This window comes from Heteronotia binoei, chromosome 21 (assembly GCF_032191835.1).
Source record: "Heteronotia binoei isolate CCM8104 ecotype False Entrance Well chromosome 21, APGP_CSIRO_Hbin_v1, whole genome shotgun sequence".
Lineage (NCBI taxonomy): Eukaryota > Metazoa > Chordata > Lepidosauria > Squamata > Gekkonidae > Heteronotia > Heteronotia binoei.
This window is the reverse complement of record NC_083243.1, coordinates 36,754,434-36,778,740: the sequence shown is the minus strand read 5'-3', so window position 1 is coordinate 36,778,740 and position 24,307 is coordinate 36,754,434. Positions and strand designations below refer to the sequence as shown.

Sequence of the window (24,307 nt, the reverse complement as noted above, 5' to 3'; positions counted from 1 at the left end):
GTGCAGAAGGGGAGAGGGAAAGGAAGGAGAGAGCATGCGAGCACATGGCTCATGCATGTAATGGCAAACAAAACTTTGAGGATGCAACCTATACCGAGATGTTCTCTGTGCGTTCCATTCTCTTTGCAATAATGACCAATTTGGACTCCTGCAAATTAGGGCAGATATAACTTATAGAGCTTGCTGATGAAGTCATTAGCCCTGCAAAGACTGAGCTGATGCACATCATAATGAGTATTGTGTGGACCAAAGTAGTCTAAACAGCAGATTGTTAACTAGTGTGATCAGCAAACAGTCTAAAAGAAGAATTGTTGCTTTATGTGAATAGCCATTCCTAAAACTGTGTTCACACAAATACACTTTTTGTGTGAACTGGTGCCTCCATCTGGATAGGAGCTATAAAGGTAAAAAGGTTGTTCCCTGTGCAAGCACCAGTCGTTTCCGACTCTGGGGTGACGTTGCATCACGACGTTTTCATGGCAGACTTTTTATGGGGTGGCTTGCCATGCCTTCCCCAGTTATCTACACCTTCCCCCCCAGCAAGCTGGGTACTTATTTTACCGACCTTGGAAGGATGGAAGGCTGAGTCAACCTTGAGCCGGCTACCTGAACCCAGCTTTCACTGGGATCAAACTCAGGTCGTGAGCAGAGTTTAGGACTGCAGTACTGCAGCTTTACCACTCTGCACCACGGTTTCTGAAATCTGCATGATAATGTTGGTCTGAGAATAATTTTGATCTGGCCACATGTTCAGCGCACATGTATGAGCTCTGGTTCTCTTGAACAGCATGTCGGCATAATGCTGCGCAGGTCAGGCACTGTAAGGGGAGCTCACTTGCATTGCCTATATTGCTCCATTCCTGACCCCTGGACAAGACTACATGCATTAAAAGTCTGGGGATAAGAAAATTAGAATCAGAGTTGGAGGGGTCCTCCAGGGTCATCTAGTCCAACCCCTTGCACAATGCAGCAAATGCACAAATACAAATAGTATCTGCTTCTAAGAAATTAATACTTTAGAATTGGCTAAGAGTTTATTTTTTAAAAAAGCATTCCCACAATGACATTTATACACTTTTACAGATGGTGTTAGAACTGGACAGAATTGAATCTTCTATGGATGCTGTAAGTGTCTCCTCCTGTGATTCTGGAAAAGAGCAAACTGCAACCATTGGCATGCTTTCTAACTGTTTATTTGGTTAACTTTTTAAACAGTTTCAGAAGAGGTATTATGAAAATGATCTTTTGGACCAGCAAAAGGAAAGAGAGGAGCATCTTCTCTTGGAAATGGTATGTTTACCAAGATATATGCTTACTGCATATTATAAAGATTACTCAGTGAATCCAGAAAAAAAAGACATTAATTAATTTTCCCTCAAAGGAGGCTTAAAAACTAGAAGTCTGAAACATTTCTTAGGCATATCACCAAAGACATAATGGGCTGGTACGCATGTGTTTTCCAGTTTGCGAGCTGTATTTTGAAAGATTAGGAACAAGGCTCACTGTTTTAGGTTACATCTGAACAGAGTAGGAGTCAAGTATCACCTTAAAGACCAACAAAGTTTTATTCAGAATGTAGGACTTTCATATGTAAGCATTCTGAATAAAACTTTGTTGGTCTTAAAGGTGCTACTTGACTCCTACCCTATTCTACTGCTTCAGACCAACACGGCTGCCCGCTTAGGTTACATCTGTACTAACAAATCTGTAATAACAAATTACTGCCTTCCAACCAGTACTAGAAACCACAGTTTGAAGTTGGTTTCCAATCCGGTTTGTAAAGGAAGCACAAAGCATAGTTTGCTGAATCAAATGCAATGACAATCTATAATTTGCTTAAACCAAAAGGTAACAAATTGACTCTGGTGTGGAAGAGGAAGTGGGAGGAATGGGAGGTGTGGAAGAGGATGTGAATAAGCGCAGGGTTTGTTCCTCCTCCTTCAACCTGGGCTCAGAGAATTAGAACCACCCTACGTGTGAACCAGCCTTGTATCAATGAGGAGAAAAAAAATTCCTAACAGTAGCAAAGCTGGAACTGAAGGGAGCTTTATATTTGAGATAGAGGATATGGCAGCTGCATTCTTGTCTGCGTAGACATCTAAAAATTACATGCAGGAGAGAGTAGTGTGTTGGCACTGTCACCCAGGGTTTGATATCTTTTGTAATAATATTTACTGCTTGATCTATGTTCAAAGCACTTCACCTGTCTCTGTAATGCATACAACAGCCATGAAAAGGAGGGGCTTACTACTGTCTCCAAGTTGGAACTGTGGAGAATAATGAGTTGGATTCAAACTAGACAGATCCGTGGAGGCAAGCCTTTTTTCCCATGGAGGGTAATTTTCCTGCCCGAGGAATAGAATTTCAGGAGGCATTTTGGGTTGCCTTGGGGTGGGGGGTGGGGATTGTGCTCCTTGGGTAGAAATCTTTGCCTCCCCAGAGATGTCAAGTCTGGATCCAAGCCACATTCCTGCCTCTAAGGCCATTCATGGCTGCAGCAACATTTGCTTGAGAGCCTTCCTGATCCATCCTTGTAATTGTTCCAAGCTTTTCATCATATGTTTCTTGGGCAAACTTTTAACTTGAAGACTGGTTGAATGGGGTAGCTTTGAACTCAGTATTCACTATCTGGAGGTACACCATCATTAAGCAGCATGACTATAGTTTAACAGAGGGAAAGCTGAAAAGCTGTGCTTTTTAAAAAAGAGCTCTGTATGGCATTACTGTGTGGTTTTATCTGTTCTTATTTTAAAAAAAAATTGAGGGGGAGCTATCTTTTTTTTTAAGTGAGGGGGAGGTATGCATTCTGGTCTTCTTTCAGCAATCCTCTTTTTAATCACAGATGACATAATAGTGTTCAAAGGTTCATCTTTCTCTCTTTGGATACTGATTGGGTTGGAAGCGTATTTATCTATGGGTTGCTGCCAACCGCATTTGGATGTCAGGTTTCCATTACCTCTGTTGTTAAATTGTTTCCACAACAGGAACAATTAGAAAAAGAGAAACAGCAAAATGAGGGCAGGTCTGCCAGTATGAGCGATAAAATATATGAAAAGAAGCGTAAGTGGTGTTTTTGCTTTCTTTTACAAAAAGTTTAATTCCTTTTCATGGAGGGCTGATGAAGTGGAGCCGTTAAGGGTTATTTCTGAATTGTTCTGCCAGTGTCGTTCAATGACAAAATACTAATGATGGTCGCATTGGTTAATGAGAATTCCTGCTATTAATTTACTATGAGGAGTACGTTGCACATCACTATACAGCCCAGTCCTATGGAATCCTTTGACGTGTGCCACTAGTTTATGCATTCTGAAGTAGAGTTGGTTTCTTGGCAAAGAGAAAACTCATTTCTGACCATCACTTCAGGCAATACTGTGCAGTGATTTCTATGTATTTATTAAAATCATGTATATCCTGCCTTTGCCCAGGGTTCAAGGTGGGTTTTCATTTCTAGAAATAGGGAAGCTGACATCTTATAGGGCCACACTGCATCCACAACCAGTAATTAATGTCCTTGCCTTCCACAACCACAGTGTCCAACAAACCATGGTTCGCAAGTTGGAGCTTAATCTAAACGTTTCATCATTCCTTTTTCAGTGTGACTCCACTCCTTCCCTCTTCACTTCTTGGCACGGACCATTGTTTTGTGCTATGTATGGACTCATGCAAGCCATGGTGCTCTCATGCACTAGGGAGTGAAACTATTTTGAAATGGGTTTCAGAAACAAGATGTGCCTTAACCATGATTTCCATCGGTGTGCATGAAGCACAAAGCCATGGTTAACAATAAGAGGTGGGTGGGGAATCCTTCCAGATGGAAGAGAGGGAACATGTGTTCATTAGGATGGTTTCTGATTTGCAGGCCATGATTTACCAGGAGGCAGTGTTATTTATTCATTGGGCCAATGTCTTGTGCTGTTCTCTTCCAACAACCAACCTGGTTCAGCTGCAGAGCCCAAAGCACACTTTATACCCCTTTCAGTGAGCTTCAAAGATAAGCTTAAAATTGAAACGCTAATAGTGTACAATCCTAAACAGAGTCACTCTTATATATCCACTGAAGATGGAGTGCTTAAAAGGTGTTAACGTTGTTTAGAATGGCACTGTTAGTTCCATTTCTGTATTCTCGCAGATAACCTCACATCTCATTACAAATGCTGACCCATGGTTCTCCAGTCTCCCTGGCTCTTCTGCCATAGTTGAAAGCTCACTAACAACAGTAAGGGAGATAGCTACGGTCTTACATGAGCCCTTCAGTAGCACTGGACTGAATTAATATTTTGTTAGCTAAGAAGGAGGATAGTTGAAACTTTCTTTGAACAGATCTGGAATTGTGCTCATATGTGTGTATGTGGCTGGATGTATTTTATACTGTGTTATCTTGATGAATGGATGTTATTGTAATATAACATTTGATAAAAACTAAACAGGGACACTGCTGAAGTTTTCAAGATGGTTTATTAATTGTTAAGATACTATACACAGGAGATTCTTTGTTGTTTTCCTTGATGGTTGAAAGCCCAACAGATTCTTCAATGAAGTGATAGGCTAATAAACGACCCTAGAATAAAAGCTATCTGACTTATTCTAAAGTTTGAGGGTTGTTGTGTAGAATTTTAAAATATTAGTACTGTCTCTTTCTGCCATAGAACATTCTGCAGTGCTTTATTTCTTCAGCTAAAGCTGAGCTGCAGTGCTTAAAATATCCTTTGTTTTAGGCAGAGACAGTAAAACGTCATCAACTTTGACCAAGAGCATACCGATGTCTGTTTCTGGAAATCCTTCAGGTTCTTCTACAGGTAAGGGGGGGGGGTGGAAATCTCTTCCACATATATTTTCCTCAGTGCAGCAAAAGTAAGAAAACACAGGTACGAAAGCACCGTAATTTTCTTGTATTTACTGACTATTGTATGTACATGTGAAGCCTTCTTATGCTGAAGCTGCCTCTTGGGCTATCTAAGCTCAGTATTACCTACTGTTAACTGGCAGCAACTCTCCAGCGTCTCATTAAAAGAAAGAGCTTTCCCACTACCTGCTGTCTGTGATCCTTTCAAGTGAGGATGCCAGAGATGATACCTGCAGCATTCTGCATGTAGCTGTGCCTCCCACCAGACCTCCCACCCTTCTCCTCTCTCACAGTACGGAACACTTGATGATCAGTAGAACAGCCCTGTATATCCTGACTCCTCTGTATGCCCTTGTTGTGTCACACTGCTGGACAAGCTCTTCTTGCAAACACTGATGCCATATTTCTTTTCAATACCCACTAGGTAGTTGGGAATTGTAGTCCTCAGCATTCATGCCTATCTGCAATCATGACAGGTGCCGTCTACTTGACCATTAGCCAGCAGGTCAAATGTGGTATTTCTAGCAACCTGGCCTGCTGATTCTGCTTCTCTCCCAGCTGATTGCTCAGGTGTTCTGCGCATGTGTCTGGTACAGATTGTTCTACTTGAAGTCCCCCTGACTCATGCTGGGTTCTGGAAATCCTGGTCATGATCATGCTTCTTATATCCAACAAATGCAGATGTGAAGGACTGCACTTAAAAAACAGGTTTCTAGTGCAGCAGAATCAGCAATATGGGAGGTGAAGGGTTAACATTCCACTGAAATGGAGCGCTTGAGTTACAGGTTGCTCTTTGTTTCTGATTGGCCAGCAGCAGCTGAAAGAATAATATGATCAGCTGAATGCTGAAGAGAGTTCATTTCAGTTTGGTTCATTCCATTCTGTCCATTGGAACCATTCTGAAGGCAGTCGGTTGATTTCTGGCAGAGTTTGGAGTCAGTGAGCCTGACAGGAAAAGTCAGACAGGTTCACCTTAGAGCAGGGGTGGGGAACCTTTTTTCTGCCAAGGGCCATATAGATATTTGTAACGTCATTCACGGGCCATAAAAAATTATCAGCTTAAAAAGTGTGCGCTGAGGAAGAATGATTCAGGCCATCAAAATGAATGCAAATAATTGTTTTTCTATTTGAAGTCATATGGGGAGAGCCTAATCTGGCACACACACACACGGCCTGCCACCCTAGGCAAATGCATAGACCCAGGGCTTTTTTGTAGAAAAAGCCCAGCAGGAACTCAGTAGCATATTAGACCATATCCCCTAATATTAGCCTATTAGGTCACACACTCATTATCATATTAGGCCATATCATCTAGGATAATCAAGTGCAAACTGAACTGTGACAGTAACTTTTCCAGGCCCTGCAGCAATTTGGCCTGCCAGCCAGGCCCCAGGAAGGCTGCTGCACAGTACATTTAGGCCCTGTGATTCCCTCCTGCCTGGCCCTGGGGAGACTGCTGCACAGCGTGGCTGGGCCACACAATCTTTGCTGCCACATGGCTCAGTTCGGTCCAGCAATCCCTGAGGGCCACATCAAGTGACCTCGAGGGCTGTATATGACCCTCGGGACAGAGGTTCCCCACCCCTGCCTTAGAGTGAAGGAAAAAGACTCCTGTGACAGACTCAGGAACTTAGCCTGAGAGCTGGGGAACAGACTTGCAGCTCTTGGCTGGAATGTTGCCCTAGGAATGAAAAAGTATCCATATGAGGCTTGCTTAGCAGTAAATCACCTCAGTTTTGGAGTCTTAGCTGGAGAGTCTTCTTCAGAGAAGGAGTCTGAAGGGAAGACTGTGGGCTTGGGCCGGTCAGTTGTAAAGGCAACTGGCAAGGGGGCTGAGAGCAGCCAGAGAGGCTGGGCTCCTTGTGGGAGACAGAGTTGTGTAGTCTCTGTCAGGAAGAGAGAGTTTTAAGGCAGTTTGAAACTCTCTGAGGGAAATTTTGCCAGCACAACCAGGCAGTCTCGCGTGTCTTAACTTAGTTCACACCAACACATAAAAAGGGAGGACTGGATTCTGGTGGTTAGTAGGGTACCCAAGACTTAGACCAGAAGACTAGCTGGAGGGCTGAGACACATCCAGTGTGGGGTGTGAGTCCTGGAAGTTAGCTAGTAGTGTGTCTGTGAGGGAGAATGAACTGACACCAGTCAGGAGTTGTGTGTGTGAGGAGTGAGTTAGTTTGTTATTTTTATGATTTTAAATAGCCAAAGCCAGGGCTAAACAACTGAGCTGTAGAGCATTCTGAGTGTCCAGAAGGCACAGCCTGCCTGAAGTAGAATTCAGTTGAATTCTGAAGCCTGCCTGTTTATTGTTGTAAAGATCTTCTGCCAAGGTTATTTAGACATATATTTTACCTCAGCCTGACCAATCTCTGGGAATTGAGAATTGATTTATTCTGCTATCCATCTGCCAATTGATTTGCCTATTGAATATTGAAATAATAATAATATTATTTTTGATCCCTCTCCCTTGCCTTTTGTTATCTAATAAATATTTTTGTGGGTTTTGAATTTTAAAACGGTCTGGTGCCTATTATTTTGGGGTCTGACAGAATTTCTGTGAGTGTGACTGAGGGACCGAGGGACGGCGACTGAGGAAAAATTTAAAGTGGTCGCCCTCCCAAGTATGCTCGGACCAGCTCCCTCACAACTGCTTTGCCTGAACTGTAGTATTCCTATCCTGAGGAAGAATTCAGTAATAGCATTCAGAGTCTTAAGTGTCAGCCTAAGCTGGTGCACTTTACATAGACACCAGAACTGGGATGGTGATTTAGTGAGAGTGATTGGATAGTGTGCCGAAACTTCCTTTCAAGCCAAAAGGAACAGGGCTATATATTCTGTAGAGAGAAGATTAATTCCTGCCCAGTTTCTCTGAGGGTTTGACTCTGAGGAGGACCCTGGGTCTGATGTGAGGGGAAAATGGTTTTAGACAACTGAGGAGACAGGAATAAACTTGTTTCAAGAAAGGAACAAGTTAGGGGCTCAAACAAAGAGACACACTATGGAAAAACTGTCATAGGAAACTCTGTGAAGAAACATTGTTGCTGTAACTAAAATACTGAGTAAAAAATCTCTCACTGTGCCTAGAATATATGCAAAAAGGCCTCAAGACCATTATTTTGCCTGTTAAAAGAATGTACTTTGAAATACCAGCAAGCTATACCTCATATTTTCCAACCCCTGACTACACCTATTCATCCCCTGCCTATTAAATAAACTTAAGATTTTTGTTTGAATGTTATGCATCACAAGTGCCATTTCAAAGGGGTAAAACAAGAGGGCTCCTGTTTTCTCCATCAAGTTCCTGGGCTGGGCTAAAAGCCAAATTATATTCTGTGACAGGTTGGACAAACAGACTATAAAAAACACAAATATCAACACTCTACTTGAGGCTGCTCAGTCATAGCAGAGCACAAAACTTTTAGCGGGACAATCTGCCTTAATGTGGGGGAGTGACAGGTCTGTCACAGCAGATTACACCATTTGCTAAGAATCCCATTTTTTTCTTCTTGGACCTCTGAAGTTGGTGATGAGAGCAAATTGCCAGAACTCCCCAATGTTCTTCTTGAACTGCTCTGCAGTTGTTCCCCTTGATGCTGATTGTAAATTGTAGACTTCATTGTTACAGAGTTTCAGCCTCTGTGATCTAATACAATGTGTCTTTTCTCCCCCATTTAGGCAAAGAAGTAAAGAAATCCAAGCTGGTTCGAAGTCAGTCTTTCAGTAGTCAAGCCTTGCACTCAAAATATGGCAGCATAGACAAATGTTCCAGGTGTGTAACATCTAGGTGTCTTTGAAAGAGGCGGCAGCCTCATAGAGCTATTGTGGTTGCTCCATTTTGAAACTTGAATGTACTTCTCTAGTATACAGTAACATATTTATATATTTTTTCTTTTAGCAAAAGTTCTTCGTCAGGATATTCTTCTGTGCCAGGAGTAGGAAAAAGTTCTTTGTTTTCGTTTACAGGTATGTAGGATGATTATGTTTTAAATGAAATTTTCTTACAATTCTGGGCGTTGTGGGGAGGTATTTGTGAACTTCCTGCATTGTGCAGGGGGTTGAACTAGATGACCCTGGATGTCCCTTCCAACTCTGTGATTTTATGAATTCTTTTATTATTTATTTACTTCATTTATCTCCCATTTTTTCTCCCAGTGGAGACCCATTCTCTCCATTTTTTTTTTTTCTGGGAAAACCATCTTACGGAACTTTTCCAAATGGTTTGAGACCTGCTACATGACAGCCTGCAGTGAAAGTGGGAGGAGCCTCCAGTAGGCCATTGTGACTAATCTGCATGGAATTTGCAGACCAAATGCCATGTGCTCGCCTGAAACTGGATGCCACATTGATGACAGATGGGAGTAGGGTTTTCGTTCGGGGTTCCAGTTGTTTAGTTGTACTGGAAATCTTTCGGTTTCTTCAGAGTGAATTTGCAGATAGGGTGTCTGGAGGAATGAGACTTACTGTTTGCATACTTAATACTTGGTCACTGTGCAGTGCAGGCTTCTGTCGTGTCTCATATTTCTGTTTAGCGTATACGTGCAACCAGTGGTGGAGTGTTATTTGGAGATTTGATCATTATGCACCTGACACCCAACTCTGTCTTTCATTTCCAACTAATTGTGGGTGGCAGTGGAAATCCTGAACCCGTACCTGAAATTAGTGGTGGACTGGATAGGGTTAAACGAACTGAAGCTTAATCAAGGCAAGGCATAGATGCTCTTATCTGAAGACATGCTGATGTAAGGGTGGATTAGATTATTACAGCATGATCCTTTGAAGAGAGGTCAGAAATTGTAAGTGCTCCAGAATATGGTTGTCAAATTTCGGATGGGGCAAGTCACTAGCAGGTTCCTTCTATATATTTTCATCTGTGCTGGTTGGCAGCAAGTCAGTGTGCTGGTGTTCATCTGAGACTGGTGTCCCTTATCACCTTCTTCCATATATACCTGCCTGCTCACTGAAGTTGTCTTCAGAGGTCCTTCTCTGTGTGCTCCGATCATCAGAAATAGAGCTGGTGCGATTCTGAGTGATAACTGTTTGCAGGGCTTTTTTTGAGCAGGAATGCAGTTCCCGCTGGCTTGGTGTCAGTGTGTGTGGCCTAATATGCAAATAAGTTCCTAATGGGCTTTTTCTGCAAAAAAAAGCCCTAATTGTGTGACTTATTAGCAATTCCTCAACTAATTGATTTTATTCTGCTGACTGGTTTTAAGTTGCCTTGCTGAAGTTATTGTTCCTTCTGCTTTACTATTTAAGCTTGTTGTTAAGTTGTCATGGGGATACTGTACAGGGTGAAAGAGTTGGGCAGAAATATTTAACAAATCATTTATATGGGTTACTCCCTGGCCCCGAAGACATTGAAGGACCATTGTTCTTGGTTCTGCAATAAATAAGTACAATCAGCTAATATATACAGCTAAAATCTCCACTCCAGTGGAAACATTGTTATGGATTACTTGCCTAACTGCAGTTCCTTGTCTTTCAGATGATACTTTCCGTACTCGTTCCAGCAACTCCAGTGGGACTGCTGCTTTTTCTTCTACTTCCACTTTACCATCTTCCTCTCGTAGTTCGAACAACTCGGTTGATCAAAAGAACAATGGGAGTAAAGAAAGCCATTCGCGGAAGGTTAGCTTGTAAGTGATCATTTAAAGATAGGGCAGAATTTATCCTGTGTGGTTTACCCCAAGTAGTTTATAAGCTGCAAGGTTGATTTTGTATTCTCAGATTTCTGGTTTGTTTGCTTCTTTTATAAAAGATGAACAAAGGAAATCTGTTCTGTATAGGCATCTGCAGGGCTTTTTTGGTAGAAAAAGCACAGCAGGAACTCATTTGCATATTAGGACACACCCCATGATGTCATCATTGTTTCACACAGTATAAACTCATTTACATATTAGGTCACACTGCTGACGCCAAGCCAGCTGGAACTGTGTGTTCCTCCTCAAAAAAAGCCCTGGGCATCTGTATATACAGTCATTCACCCACATTTTTACATAAGGGTACTCACACAGATGCTTTAGAATGAATTTATTGACTGGGCCTCTGAAATTCCAGGGAAAGTGGTGGTGGGGAACTACCACCCCTTCCCCCACACACTGTAAGAGCATTATCTGGGATTTTTCCATTGTGGAGCCTGGCCTGTGCTTCCTCTGATCCTTGCAATGGGTTTTTTCACTATTCTGGAGGTGGTGGCACCTTCATAATGCAGGCAGTAACAGGATTTAGAATGTGGGCACCCTGGCCAACAGGAATCCTAAAGCATCTTACCCCTGGAACTTTCTGCCTTACATACAATTAGGATTCCTGCTGTCCCCTTTGACCATCAAAATATTTATGCTGAGGATTATGAAACCTGTATCTAAAGAACTAGATGAGAGATAGAGGCTGTAATAAGCGGGGGAACTGATCAAGAATATGCAAAAAAGCTGGCTGGATCCAACCTACAGTACTTATATGTTCAACATATGCTATTCACAGCTATAACATATGTATAATGAACAACATGGACTTATTGATGCACAAATAATGTTGAAAATGGGTCCATTTTACAGGGAGCAGAAAACTCTGCCGTGAAAATAAAGAATCGTGAGTTCAGTTTGCATGCTAAACATTATGGTGCTGAAACAACAGGTATAAGAAATGCTAAAAGATTTCTCTGACAGGTTTTTACTACCACTGCCTCTTCTGCAAGAAGCCCAGGCTGGTTTAGATTATTCTCCTTTCCTCAATTTTATTCTGGCAACAACCCTGTGAGACAGGTTAGGCTGGACCAAAGTTGCTCAGTGATTTCATGGCAATTGTGGAGATCTGAACCTGTGTCTCTCTCATCCTAGTCTAGCATTCCTAACCCATGGATACAGAAGATTACTATCAGCATAACCATTTTGATGGTCAAAGGGGACCCCCCCCTTCCTTTTCCACCAGCAGAAAAGCCATAGAATTGTATATAAAATATGTAGCATGCATACACAATGCAATGCAAACTACTCAGTGAAACCGGTGACAGCAAACAAAGAACTAAAACCCATTCATGAGATGATATGGGGGGAAGTGCAGTACACATAAATGCATACTTACATAGGCTTGGATATTATGAATTATATCTGTTCACGCCAGATAGTCTCTGTTGCAGATCATGCTTTCCCTTCTATTAAAGCTCCCATTTTACTTAAGATCATTGGTTTTCAATAGGCCCTTGCACAAATGGAAGTTGTAGTGGAAGGGGGACACATGCTCCACAACAGAGACTATCTGGGGCACACGGGACTTGTTCATAGCCTCCAAGGCATGATCTTCACCTAGGTACTGTAATTATATGATTGGGATCTCCCACAGAATCCTTAGCACCCCATCATCACCAGCTACAGTTTTCAGCTGCACTTCTAAAGAATCCTGAAGAAAAACTAATAAAAGGCTTATTGTGCTGCTGCTCCTTCTGTGTGTGCATGTGTGATTGCATTGCCGTGCGTCTCCCTCACTGTGTGCCACTTCCATCTGAACATCTGAGTAATGTACATTGGCACCCTAGCACGGGTTTCAATACTGCTGAGCTAGCAGTGGTGGGAATCCCTGGATATCTGATGCAGCCTTCAGCTACAGAAAGCCCATGGATTTGATTTGCAGCACATTAAAGAATGTGGAAGTCCATTAAGTGCCTTAGCCCACATATGTCCCCCCCCCAGGAGGTTTGAAAGAAAGGCTTGTATAAATCTGCTGCTAGCAAATAGACACTGTAAAATGAGTCATCCTTGAAGAAACAGGAGATGTGAATCATAAACATTAGGAATAACAAAAGAATCTGTTCTGCTACTATTATGCTGTTTTATGCTGGGCATGTTTTTATTATCCTCTATGTCTGCTCATTGTGAGGCGCTTTAGAAATATTCTCTTAACATAATAGTTTATGCTTAGCCTCCTACATTGCAACAGATTTAAAGATATAAATGGAGAGGAATCAGGTGTCTTTGCTTTGTAAGATGAATCACTGCAATGTGGTTCAGAGTGTGTGTATAATAATTTACTACATTGAGTGTACAGATGATGAAACTACCTGGCAACCATGTAATTCTTTCCAGTAATTTAGCATTGGTTCTCAAAATGCAAGATACCCGTCACTGTTGATCAGATCAGGCATCTACCTTTCATTGATCAATAATGTTGCTTTCCGGGTATGCTATGGCATGCATGTTTTGGCATTGCTTATTTTAAGTGAGTCATACCCCACCCTATCAATCTCATGATCTCCAAAGTGGCTTTCAAGATATTCAGGCAATTCAAGGAACATGACTCGGGATGGAAGGTGGCTTGTAGCTTGGCTTTCAATGGCAGAGCAGCTAACAGAGCCACTGGGAGGGCACAAGATCTTAAAGGATGCCTCCCAGCTCTCTGGTGTTCCCATCACTGTTGCTGCTGCCATTACAGGCATGTCAGGAGTTGGGCAGCCTTAAATTTGTAGCCTAGCTGTAGCTCTCAAGACCAAAGCTAACGTGCCGCTTGGCTTGCCTACTGATTTTGTCTTCCTTACATTAACAGGAGGACCTGACCCAAAAGCAGGCACAGGTGTTGGTCTTACATTTCAGGTGGATCCAGAACTGCAACTGGATGATCCTGCTGGAATGGTCCCACTGTTAGTAGGGCAGCAAAAGAGAAATATATGTGGGCAGTGCAAAGGAAGATTCCCTAGGCCTGCTGGAATAGTTTGTGCTTTAAAAAAAATCCCCTCAGGCATGGAATTTTGAGGGCAGTGAACATCAGTGGTGGTGGGGGAAATGTTAAACTGATGGGGACAGAAATGGCCTTGTTACAGTCTCTAAGGCCATATACTTCCTAGGGGGACAGATTTGGTTGGGGGTGGGAGGGGAAATTTCCCAGTCATTTGTCTCCCTTGAAATTATTTGCAGGCTTCCAATTTGTGTATTTTTAATAGGGTGTGCCATATCAGATTAAGCTCAGTTTAGGTTGTTGTCCAGTTTCAAAGTCCTTAGGTGCGCCTAGAGCTCCCATATATGTGGGTTTCACATTCATTCCAAGGAATGCAGTAGTTGCCTGAATGCACCATTTCAGTGCATAGAAATGGATGCGCAAGTTCTTGAATACCAGGGGGAATGGCAGGTGCTTTGCGGAGCTCACAGGAAATTTGTGGCTCCAGTGTCAAGGGGAGGGGCCAAGGCAGGCACCCCAGGCAAAATTCCTCCCTACTAACACATTCTAGTTTAGTTTACAGTTTCAACTGAAATAACACACAAGCACACCATTTTCAGAAAAAGTGGAATAAAACTGGCCACAACTTTATTGGTTACAGCTGTAGTAAGCCTTGGCACAGCATGGGGTAAGGATCCCACTCATCGACTGACCTGTCTGCCAGTTGATGCTCTGCTGGTCATCTTGGGATGGCAGGTTAGGGATTCCACTAGGGCAGAAGCCCAGGGGTGGTCTCTCCTGCCACCTGAGCGTGAGGGTAATCCCCCGGACATGCCCCCAGGCTGGGCACATTAGTCGCCCATCATGCCAAGATCCCTTAAGAGGATCCCCATACTCTGGAAGTGGGCACACAGGCCAATTTTCCAGAGAATGGATCCAGCCCCATGTTGATATTGTCAAGTTGTGACAAGAAAATCAAAAAGACAAACCTTATGCAACCCCTGATAAAACACTTAAATAAAGGGCTGGGAGGGTGGGCCAAGCAATCCGATGGCCAAAGAGGGCAGGAGGAGGCGGTGCTGCATCCTAAGTAGCTGCTGCCGTCCCCTGCCCACCCCAAAGACAGCCTATAGGGCCTGCATCAGGTTAGGGCGGGTCCTGCTTCCTGTGTGTGATCTGGCCCCACCCCCCTCCACCAGCAAAAGGCTGCCTTGCCTCTTACCCCTCCCCACAGCACCACAAATGGGGATCAGGGTAAGTCAAGATCTCTGCTTCTAGATTAGAGCAAAAATCGGCCAATGTGAAGATTTTGTGGTGCAAATATGGGAAGAAGTTGGTTCTGGCTTTGTGGTAAAAGATTTTCAAATTCTATTCCTGTGTTATTAGGGCCATTGTTGTGGTGGGGTGATATTTTGGCTTACTTCAAAAAGACGTTTTTAGGATTGTTGAGACATATGAAAACCTCTAAAATTGGTGATTGAATTGTTGCATGGTATAGCCAAGAACCATCATATTTAGCAGTTTTGTGTAATTCTACTTCCCCTTCCCCCTTGGATGGCATGTGATTTGTGTATCTTTGTTTGCCTTCAGGAAAAACAGAAAGTCAAATTCCTAGAGTTGGTGAAAGAAAGGATGCAAACCAAAGACTGCTGGAGGCAACGTGGATGAAAGATCAGCAAAAGCTGAAGTAGAACCTTGACCTTAAGGAGTGGAGAAGAGGGACTTACCTGCATCTTGCATTGTTAACATCCTCCATCAGTTAAAAAAATTCCTATGTTGTAAAATATCTTCATAGAAATAATGTAATATGTGCAGAATTCCAATGTTGTAAGTGAAGTGTTTAATTCAATGTTACTTTAGCAATGTGCTTAAAAACTGCTGCAGCTAAAGAGACAGGGTTTTTTTTCTTCTTCCTCTCAATTATGCCTTTTTATAGTTCAGGTTCTTTTGATTTGGAATACAAGTGCCCTCTACTTTTAAAATATACCTATTTATGAGCTTAAGAATTCCTAACACGTCTTTGCTGTGGCAATACGACAATTTAGGTGAATCAGCTCTGCATCTAAGATGAATAGAACAAGTTAACTTTTTCCTTGCACAGAAAAGTTGTTGAACATTAGATTGACACTGATGTGGAACCTGGACACATGGACAAAGAAGTATTCAGAAGTAGTCTGAGATACAGTTATGCTATGATTTTGAACAAGATTGCTTATTGAGTGTATACAAGTGGCCTGACAGGTTTTCCTTTTACCTTTCAATAAGAACAAATACCTCCAGTAAGCATACAAGAGAATTTCTTGGGTTTCATATCGCAGTTTCGTTGTAAAAATACTTTGTTTTAACTTCTAGTATTTCAGGTTGTAGTTTTCTCTTTATCCAGCACTTTAGAAAATGATGAATCCAGTTTTTAATTAGTTGTTCTTTCAAGCTATCATGCTTTTTAGCGACATCAACAGCATTTTGTTTGTATTCATGCTCACATTTCTATCAAAATTTGCCTGCAGATAACATGCAGTTCTATTTAAGAAGTTCTATTTATGCCAATACTTGAGAGACTGTATGAAGCTATTGTCAGCTTCTCTATTTCACAAATGCAATCAGCAAAACTATATTGATATCAGAAAATCTGTTTTTTAAAAATATATTGGTGTATGATAAAGATAATCTACTTTGTGAATGAAAATGTGTGTGGTTACTTTTTACAATGTGAAAATAATGACTGCTTTGCGCACAATAAAACACAGGATATTAAAGTACTTGCATGTTTTGAGGGGGTGGGAAAATCTAATTTTTACAGGTTTTGTTTTAGACTAAGGGATAATGGGCAAGCCAATTCTAGAGTCCCTCTGCTGGCAACTGATAGTCCAGACTTAACCACTAGCGTTCTGTAATCATGATCCTCTGCCCCAGATAGCAATGGATCCAATAGCAGCTGTATAATCAGAAGCTGATGTAGCATCACTGAATGCTACTTGCTATTTCAGAGTTGCTTCCAAATTTTCCCGGGATTTAAGGCAATAATCTATGATGTTATCATCCCATTTTCTACCTCCCCTCACCATTGTCCACAGATTCCACAAGAACATTCATAGTCTTTTAAAGGCTTAACTGCATCCTCCCACATCATTCCAATCAAAATTGTGCATGCCTCACAATTGCATTTCTTCAAAAAGCTGGGAGCTCCAGTTATGGAACTCCTAGCATTCATTCGCATGACCCTCAGGAAGAGGTCTCATGGGCTACATTGGCTCCCACATGAGGTTCACATTGTTTTCTGGGGGCCAGCTGAGAAACATAATTTTAGATGGAAAGGGAGATGCTCCAAAAAATAGAATTCAGACCTTCCAATATAGACAAAAAAGCCTAGCTCCAAATCCATACAGCAATAACCCCAATAACAAATTCATACAACATAAGATGGGGACAATAATTGTCAACAAGCACAAAAGAACAGGATAAGGTAAAATGTTTGTGTCACAAGCAGGGTACTAGGGAGGGCATCTATAGGCTGCAACCACTCTGGTACAGGCCTGCCTGGGAGGGTCCAGAGCACCCAACCCCTCTGTCCTCAGCAAATACCTTCCTCTATGACCAAAGTATAACAATAATAACATTTTTGTAAGTGCTCAAGAACAAAAATGTTAGTTGTAAAATTATTAGTGCAATAGTGAAAGGGAAAAATAGTAAAGATGGTACAAAGAAAATAAAAGCCTTGATGAGACTACTTACACATTTCAAACTAACTCACCCCTCTTTGGGTGAGGGAGCCCTCCTACTTCATCCTTTCCAGAGAACACACCTCCTTCTCTAACTAGTCCTTTTATTGTTTCCTCCAGGTCCCACCCCTCTGCTCTCCATTAAGCAAGTTTTTCCTCCAAAATTTCTGCCTACCCAATCAGAGGGACAAAAGGGATCCTGGGAGATGAAGGCCTGGCTGCTATTCTAGTACAAGTTTCTCTGGAGCCTATAGGCTGCACTCAGCCTAGGATCATGACAGTTTGTTTAAAGTACTTACAGGTGGCTTTCCCACTATTAGCAACAAGTTATACTAAAAAGAGCCAGCTGTGAAGAGAAAACAAGCCACAGCAAAGATGGATTAATTTAATTTCTAAAAGACCTGTTGCCTCCATAGTATGCTAATGAATAATGCTAATGAGTTCCACCACCTATTTTTCTACAAAATGACCCCTGGGAAGAAATATTCTGAAATCTCTCCTTCAAGTTTAGTAGGATGATTTCAAGCATACTTTGGTTGTCAGTTGTTCCCCTTCTGATCATTCGGCCTGATTTGGGGGGTCTGTTATAACATGAACAGTAGGGGTGGTGGTGGGGAACCACCTCCCATTTAACCTTGCTAGTGCTCTAGCAGCAGGCAAGGCCCCCTGGACCCTCAACCATCAAAAGTACACTTTGCCGCTTCCCAGATTCTAAACACTCTTGTGAGCACATCTTAGGTAAGTACTTGATCTGGATGGCCCAGGCTGGTCGAATCTCCTGAGAAGCTATGCAGGTTTGACCTGGTTAGTACCTGGATGAGAGAAGGAAGTCCAGGTTCGCTATGCAAAGGCAGGCAATGGCAAACCACCTCTGAAGTTGCATGCCTTGAAAACCCCACGAGTCAGCTGTAGCCTGCTATCCATCACGAGAACAAATCATAGCAGTGGGAAGAAAGCAAGAGTCCAGTCACTGCTCATGAAAGCTCATACCACGGGTGGCCAAACTATGGCTCAAGAGCCACATGTGGCTCTTTCACACATATTCTGTGGATCTCAAACATCTATGTGGCTCTTACATTAAGCAAGTTTGGCCACCCTTGGCTGATACCCTATCATAAATTTTGTTAAGACCTTAAGCTGCTGCTGGACTTTTGCTCTTTTATGTTGCTACAGTCAAACTAACGTGGCTATCCATCTTGATCTCTCTCAACAGTCAGCTGTTGCTGAAATTCATCTGTAATGGTAGGATAAGTTTAGACACCATCATAGAGGAATGGGGTTGCCAGGGAGCTAGTGTGGTGTAGTAGTTAAGAGTGGTGAACTTTAATCTGGGGAGCTGGGTTTAATTCTTGACTTCCCCACATGAAGCCTGCTGGTGTGCTTGGGTCAGTCACATTTCTCTAAGAACTCTCAACCCCACCTACTTCACAGGTGGTTGTGGGGAGAGGAAGGGAAGGAGGTTGTAAGCTGCTTTGAGACTCCTGGTACAGAAAAGTGGGGTATAAAACCAACTCTTCTTGTGTTCAAGTACAGCCTTTGTACCTTTTCAAAGTGTCTGGACAGATGAACAATACTCAGCTGTCCCCATTTCCATATCGCATACTGTAAGAAATTTTTGAAAGGTATAGAAGCCCTGCTAGAAAAAAAATGCTTGGTCACTGCTGCTATTATTAATCTATTTAATACATTTATAAGCCACCATCCTCTCAAGGCATCCAAGGCAATTTACAATTTAATATTTGGAAAAGCAAGAAAAGTTTAAAAAATGACTCAGGACATTGGATGTCTTTTCAGGAGCTTCCTGGCCTGGAAATCAATCCTGCCTGCCTACCAGGGCTCACAGGTCTTGAAGTAACCCCAAGGCAGGGGTTGCCTCAACTGGTTTCTCTCAGGCCCTGGATGGTTCCTTCAAGAGTTGATGGCAAAAGTTCCCTGGCCTGGGCTTTGCTTCTCTTGGTTTCTCTTCAGGCTACAGATCTATTACTATTAGAATGCCCGGCAATGAGAAAAATCTATTGAAAGCATGAAAACAGTCCCTGACCCTTCAAGATTTGCCAAATCACAACCTGGGGACCCTTTTCCTCTACATTGAAATTCCTATCTGAGTCGGGAGATCAGGCAGCTGCAGTTTTCCCCACCTGTTTCTCTCACCTTCTTCAGCTATTTTGTCTGGCTTGTCTCTTGTCTTCTATTGGTACCCTTTACGGCAACTTTGACTTCTCTGCTAGGGGAATGACACATGAGAGAACATTTCTTTGCCTTTGGGCCTGTTGAACTGTTGCCTGGTTTCCTGTGGGGGGATGTCAGACATGGGGGCAGTAATGAGTCATAAGTGGCAGCTGCAACACATAGTACGTCTGATTAAGTCTTCATTAGGATGGGTGGGAAAAGGTGCCGCCTCCTGCCCAGATGCTCTTCAGTCCTTTTTTCCCTTTCAAACATTTCTATGGTGCAGCCCAATACTCTCTCTAAGCTGTGGGATCTCGTGAGCAAAAAGTCTACTTTGTGAGCTATTGGCATTAAAGTTGTGAGCTACTGCATACATTAGCTTGCTCTGGGGCCATTTTTCCTGAGCTAAGACAAAAATGTGTGTACTGGAGGCTAAAAAACTGTGAGCTAGCTCACACTAGCTCAGCATAGAGGGAACACTGGCTCAGCCTCTTTCCACTCTTCAGTCAACAGTCCTGCTGAGATGTGTTTTGGTTCAGTAGCTGGAACAAGTGAGGTAGCCATTGAGATAATATCCATCCATTCTGTGGAACAGCATTGCCACTGTAGCTGTTTTCACACGGACAATTCCCAACTCTTCTTGCATTCGTATAGCCTTTGTGCCTTTTCAAAGTGACAGGGCAGAGGAACAATGCTCAGCTGTTCCCCATTTCCATACTGCATACTGTAAGAATTTTTTTTGAAAGTTACACGAGCCCTGTCAGGAAAAAAAATGCTGTTTGGTTACTGCAGAGGCCAGGGTCGGCCTTGCCACTAGGCAAACTAGATGATTGTCTAGGGTGCTAGCCTTCTGGGGGCACTGAATTGTGTGCCCCCCCCTGCAACTTTTCATTTTCACCACAATTAATCTGTTTTTGAAAAACAATTGCCAGTGTGTGTGCGCGTGCTAGAAGGTAGCCTTGCCTAGGGTGCCAGATAGTCTAGGGTTGGCCCTGGCAGAGGCATTTGTAGCAGCAATGGAGTGTCGGGGCGAAGGAGTCTGTTAGCATTGCCATGTCTCCTGCTACAGCCACTTACCATTTTTTTCCACCAACACTCTTCAGGCTAGCAGGAGAAAAAAATGGGGGGTGATGTGGGGGGCTGCCAGCATGCAACCTCACTAACAGAAAAAAAAATGGAAGCTTCATCATTACATTGGGGATGATGCTCTAGAATTTACCCCAAACGTTGGGGCATATCCTTGAGTGTTGTCCCCCAGTTAAATAATATCATTTCTGGGTTTCGTTGAAGTGATATTGCAGGTTGGCCCAACACCATCGCATCTGTTCCCACCCCCTCCATTCTTCCTGGGGAATTGCCAACTGCAAGTCACATTCCTTGTGTCTGGCTTTCCCTCGAGGCCAGCTCTGCCGCTAGGCAAACTAAGCAACTGCCTAGGACAACAGCCTTCTGGAGGTGCCAAATTGAATGCTCCCCCACATGACTTTCATTTTCCCCACAATTCATCTGTTTTTGAAAACTGGTTGAAAGTACGGGGAGGGGGGGCAGAAGTTAGCTTTGCCTAGGGTGCCAGATAGCCTAGGGCCGGCCCTGCCCTCAGTATCCTCTTACAGCTGTCATTCCTCCCTTCCATGCTGCTGGAGGTTTTTTTCTTTTTAAATTTATCACTATATCTCTACAGTGATTTAATATTTATAACTTTTCCAGCCATTACTGATTTTAAAAAGTCCCCTGCGTTCTCCAGCAGGGGACTTTCGTGCACACGCAAAGCACGCATTCGACACGATTACATCACCTGGAAGTGACAACATCGCACCACCGACGTTGCACACGGAAGCTTTAGGCATTTCTGGCAAAACTCTATGGTTTTTCTAGGTGCTCTAGCTATTTGGGACAGAAAAACTTTATGGTACCTATTGTACCATAGTTTCCCCTCCCATATGGCTAGAGCATTTGGGAAAACCATAGAGTTTTCCTGGAAATGCCTAAAGCTGCCGTGTGACTTCCGGATGGTGTCATTGCGCTGGTGACATCGGGGGAGGTTCCCCCGCTGGCCCAATGTGAGCAGGTGGGTTGAGAATCTCCTGTGCGGGGGAACTCCAACACAGACCAGGGGCTTGGCAGCTCTAAAGCCAGCCAAAGTCTGCTTATGGCAGCGAGAGGAGTGGTAGGCCTCAGGGGATAATGAGGAAAAACATCTGTCCATGTGGTTAGGGAGGTCCAAAGACCTGCAACTCCTCATCTACATGGCAATCAATCTTTCTGGAATGATCATACCAAAGCAGTTTTGAGGGGGGGAAATGTGGTGAACTGTGGAAAACATGGAAGGTAGATTATTTCCTTACATTTCAGGAGAGGTGCAGTTGAGGACAAAAGGTGGAGCTGAGGTTCCAGATGCCTGACACATATTGTGCTAGTCCTTTGTGCAACTCAAATGCGGCCATCATTTTTCAAATATTATTTTGTTTCCTTGCACTGATTTTCCCATCACCCCATAAAAATGGATGCATCTTCCAATACTGATTTGTGTACCAATAATTCAACATTAAATATTATAGGCATATTATATGCAGAAACGATGTGCATTAAACATGTAGGAAAAAGGAAAGGTTCCCTGTGCAAGTACCAGTCGTTCTTTCATGTTTTCACGGCAGACTTTTTACATGGTGGTTTGCCCAGTCTTTTACACTTTCCCACCAGAAAGCATGGGTACTCATTTTACCAACCTTGGAAGGACGGAAGGCTGAGTCAGCCTTGGGCTGGCTACCTGAATCCAGCTTCCACCGGAATTGAACTCAGGTCATGAGCAGAGAGTTCAAACCACAGTACTGCAGTACTGCTGCTTTACCACTCTGCGCCACGGGGCACATAAATTACTTGAAACCACGACATAGATGTGCATAACAGAAACAAATGTACCTTAGCAACAAAATGGGCAGAGCTAAACCATCCACAATGACCACTTACAGAAACAAAAAGGAATGCAAAGAAGTACATCTTTGCTGCCATTGTAATCTGTTGTAATGGCAGTGCTATGGCACCATAGATTCTGCATATTATTTGTCACCACCAGTGCTCAGGGACTGAGGAGTGCTTCAGACCCTGTCTTGTTCCTGCATGTCAGGAATGTGCTGGAGTTCACATTTTGGAACTGGATTCAGGGGAAAAAAAGTGAACTATGTTCTAACCTCGTGATGCAGAGTGGTAAAGCTGCACTACTGCAGTCCGCTCTCTCTGCTCATGACTTGAGTTCGGTTCTGGTGGAAGCTGGGTTCAGGTAGCTGGCTCAAGGTTGACTCAGTCTGACGAGGTTTCTGGTAATGGCACGGAGCTAACAGACGTGTTGGTTGGAGCTCCGGCTCTGCAGCGTCTGTGCTGGTCTTTTTGGGGGGGTTCTTCAGCTGGTAAGAACTCGTTGGTGCCCCTGTCTGTCGGTGCGGGAGTTAGCAGAGTGAGCTTGGTGACCTGCCCGACACAGGGCTCCAGGAAAGAAATCAGCCAGACACCTGCAACTAGTGCCAAAATAGTGTATTTACAGATATATACAATAAGTGCTCACTAGTGCAGTCCAATACCTTACTCCAACAGACAAAATGCTCCGCCTACACACCAACTCTCAAAGAGAGACCTGTGTGTTCCACACACAGTCTTCTTATAGTCCTACTAGCCAATCCTGGCTGTGCACTGTCATGCTGACGCAGCAGGTTTCTTCTTTTGGCTTCTGCCGGCTCAAACCGGCCTGCTGATAAGGTCATTGTGACCTAGCATGCCTGCTAGATCACCAGCTGTCAAAACATAGCTGTCAGACTGGGTGCAGATAGATTCATTACACCAACACTGTCGGAGGGGCACTTGTGCGGAGGAGTGCTGGGTGCTCTGTGCCGGTTTTTCGGAGCATAGAGCCTGTTCAACATACTACTTCAAGCCTGGATAGACCAGACGCCTTAATGGCGAACTAGCTGTGACCACCGGAGAAGGGGAGTAGGCGAAGCGGCATTTGGAGGACCGAATAAATGGTAAAGAAGGGGAAAAAGTATATCTGACCCTAAACTGGAGACATAAACGAAAGAAAGAACTTACTAAGTGAGTTGTTTTGCCCCTACTTTCGAGTGCAGTCCAATGCTGGGGGGAAAGAGACTTGGTTTGGCGAATGCACAAAGGACGGAAAGTGGAGGAGTGGTGGAGGACTACCTTGGCAGCAACGGCGGAGGTTGGGAGTCATAGACTGGCCGTGATTGTAAAAGTTTGTGAAGAGCACTGAGACAGAGGAAGTGAAGAAGAAGAAGGAGGGAAAAGAGGAAAGAAGCAGGAGATTTTGGACAATTTAAGGGGAGTCTTCATGAACTTCTTTTCCTCTCCCTTTTCCCATATGCTTGTGCATGGCGACTTTCTTAAAGAGACAGGGATCTAAATAAAGGCTCAATGGTGGTTATAATTTACAGGGTGGAAAGAAAGTCATTGGACTTTTGAATTGAGTTGAATCTGAAGATGGGAGACTTTTGATGTAGTATAGAGTTTCCAGGAATGTAAGGCCGGAGGTTAAGAGACAGTGAACCATTTAAGGATAGACAAGAAATAGGAAGTAGAGATTGGAGTAAGTGCGTAAGAAAAGATATAGAGGGGAAGAAGAGAGGTGCAGAGACTGAGGTGAAGAAGAGGAAGAAAAGGGAGAAGAAGAAGAAGAAGACAGAAGGATAAGCGGTTGGGAAATATTAAGGATTCAAAAGAGAGAGTTAACAAACAATTAATGGATTGAATAATGAACTATTGTTAATTTGATTGCTGCTGATTTTCTACACGATTTTCTATATGTAATGAGTGAATGTGAATGTTCGGGTGAAGGGTGTTTGGTGGTAAAGAATAGTAATTTAAGGATATAAAAGCCAACTGGCATGTGAGAGTGTTAAAGGAAGGTGATGTATGAATTTTGAGTGAAGTA

General features: G+C 43.1%; 1 protein-coding gene across 2 annotated transcripts in view; it reads left to right on the top strand.

The window, feature by feature from the left end:
- Nucleotides 1-16,166, top strand: part of PPP4R4 (protein phosphatase 4 regulatory subunit 4) — a 142,000-nt gene extending 125,834 nt beyond the window's left edge. The window contains exons 18-25 of one of the 2 annotated variants that reach the window (XM_060261119.1): nt 1,084-1,125; nt 1,216-1,290; nt 2,985-3,064; nt 4,720-4,796; nt 8,516-8,609; nt 8,736-8,803; nt 10,323-10,465; nt 15,071-16,166. In XM_060261119.1, coding sequence (XP_060117102.1) covers nt 1,084-1,125; nt 1,216-1,290; nt 2,985-3,064; nt 4,720-4,796; nt 8,516-8,609; nt 8,736-8,803; nt 10,323-10,465; nt 15,071-15,148 — 657 coding nt within the window. In that variant the 3' untranslated portion in view covers nt 15,149-16,166. Of the gene's footprint in view, nt 1-1,083; nt 1,126-1,215; nt 1,291-2,984; nt 3,065-4,719; nt 4,797-8,515; nt 8,610-8,735; nt 8,804-10,322; nt 10,474-15,070 lie in introns of both variants that reach the window. The other variant, XM_060261120.1, reaches the window with a different exon arrangement.
- The last annotated feature ends 8,141 nt before the right edge of the window (nt 16,167-24,307 follow it).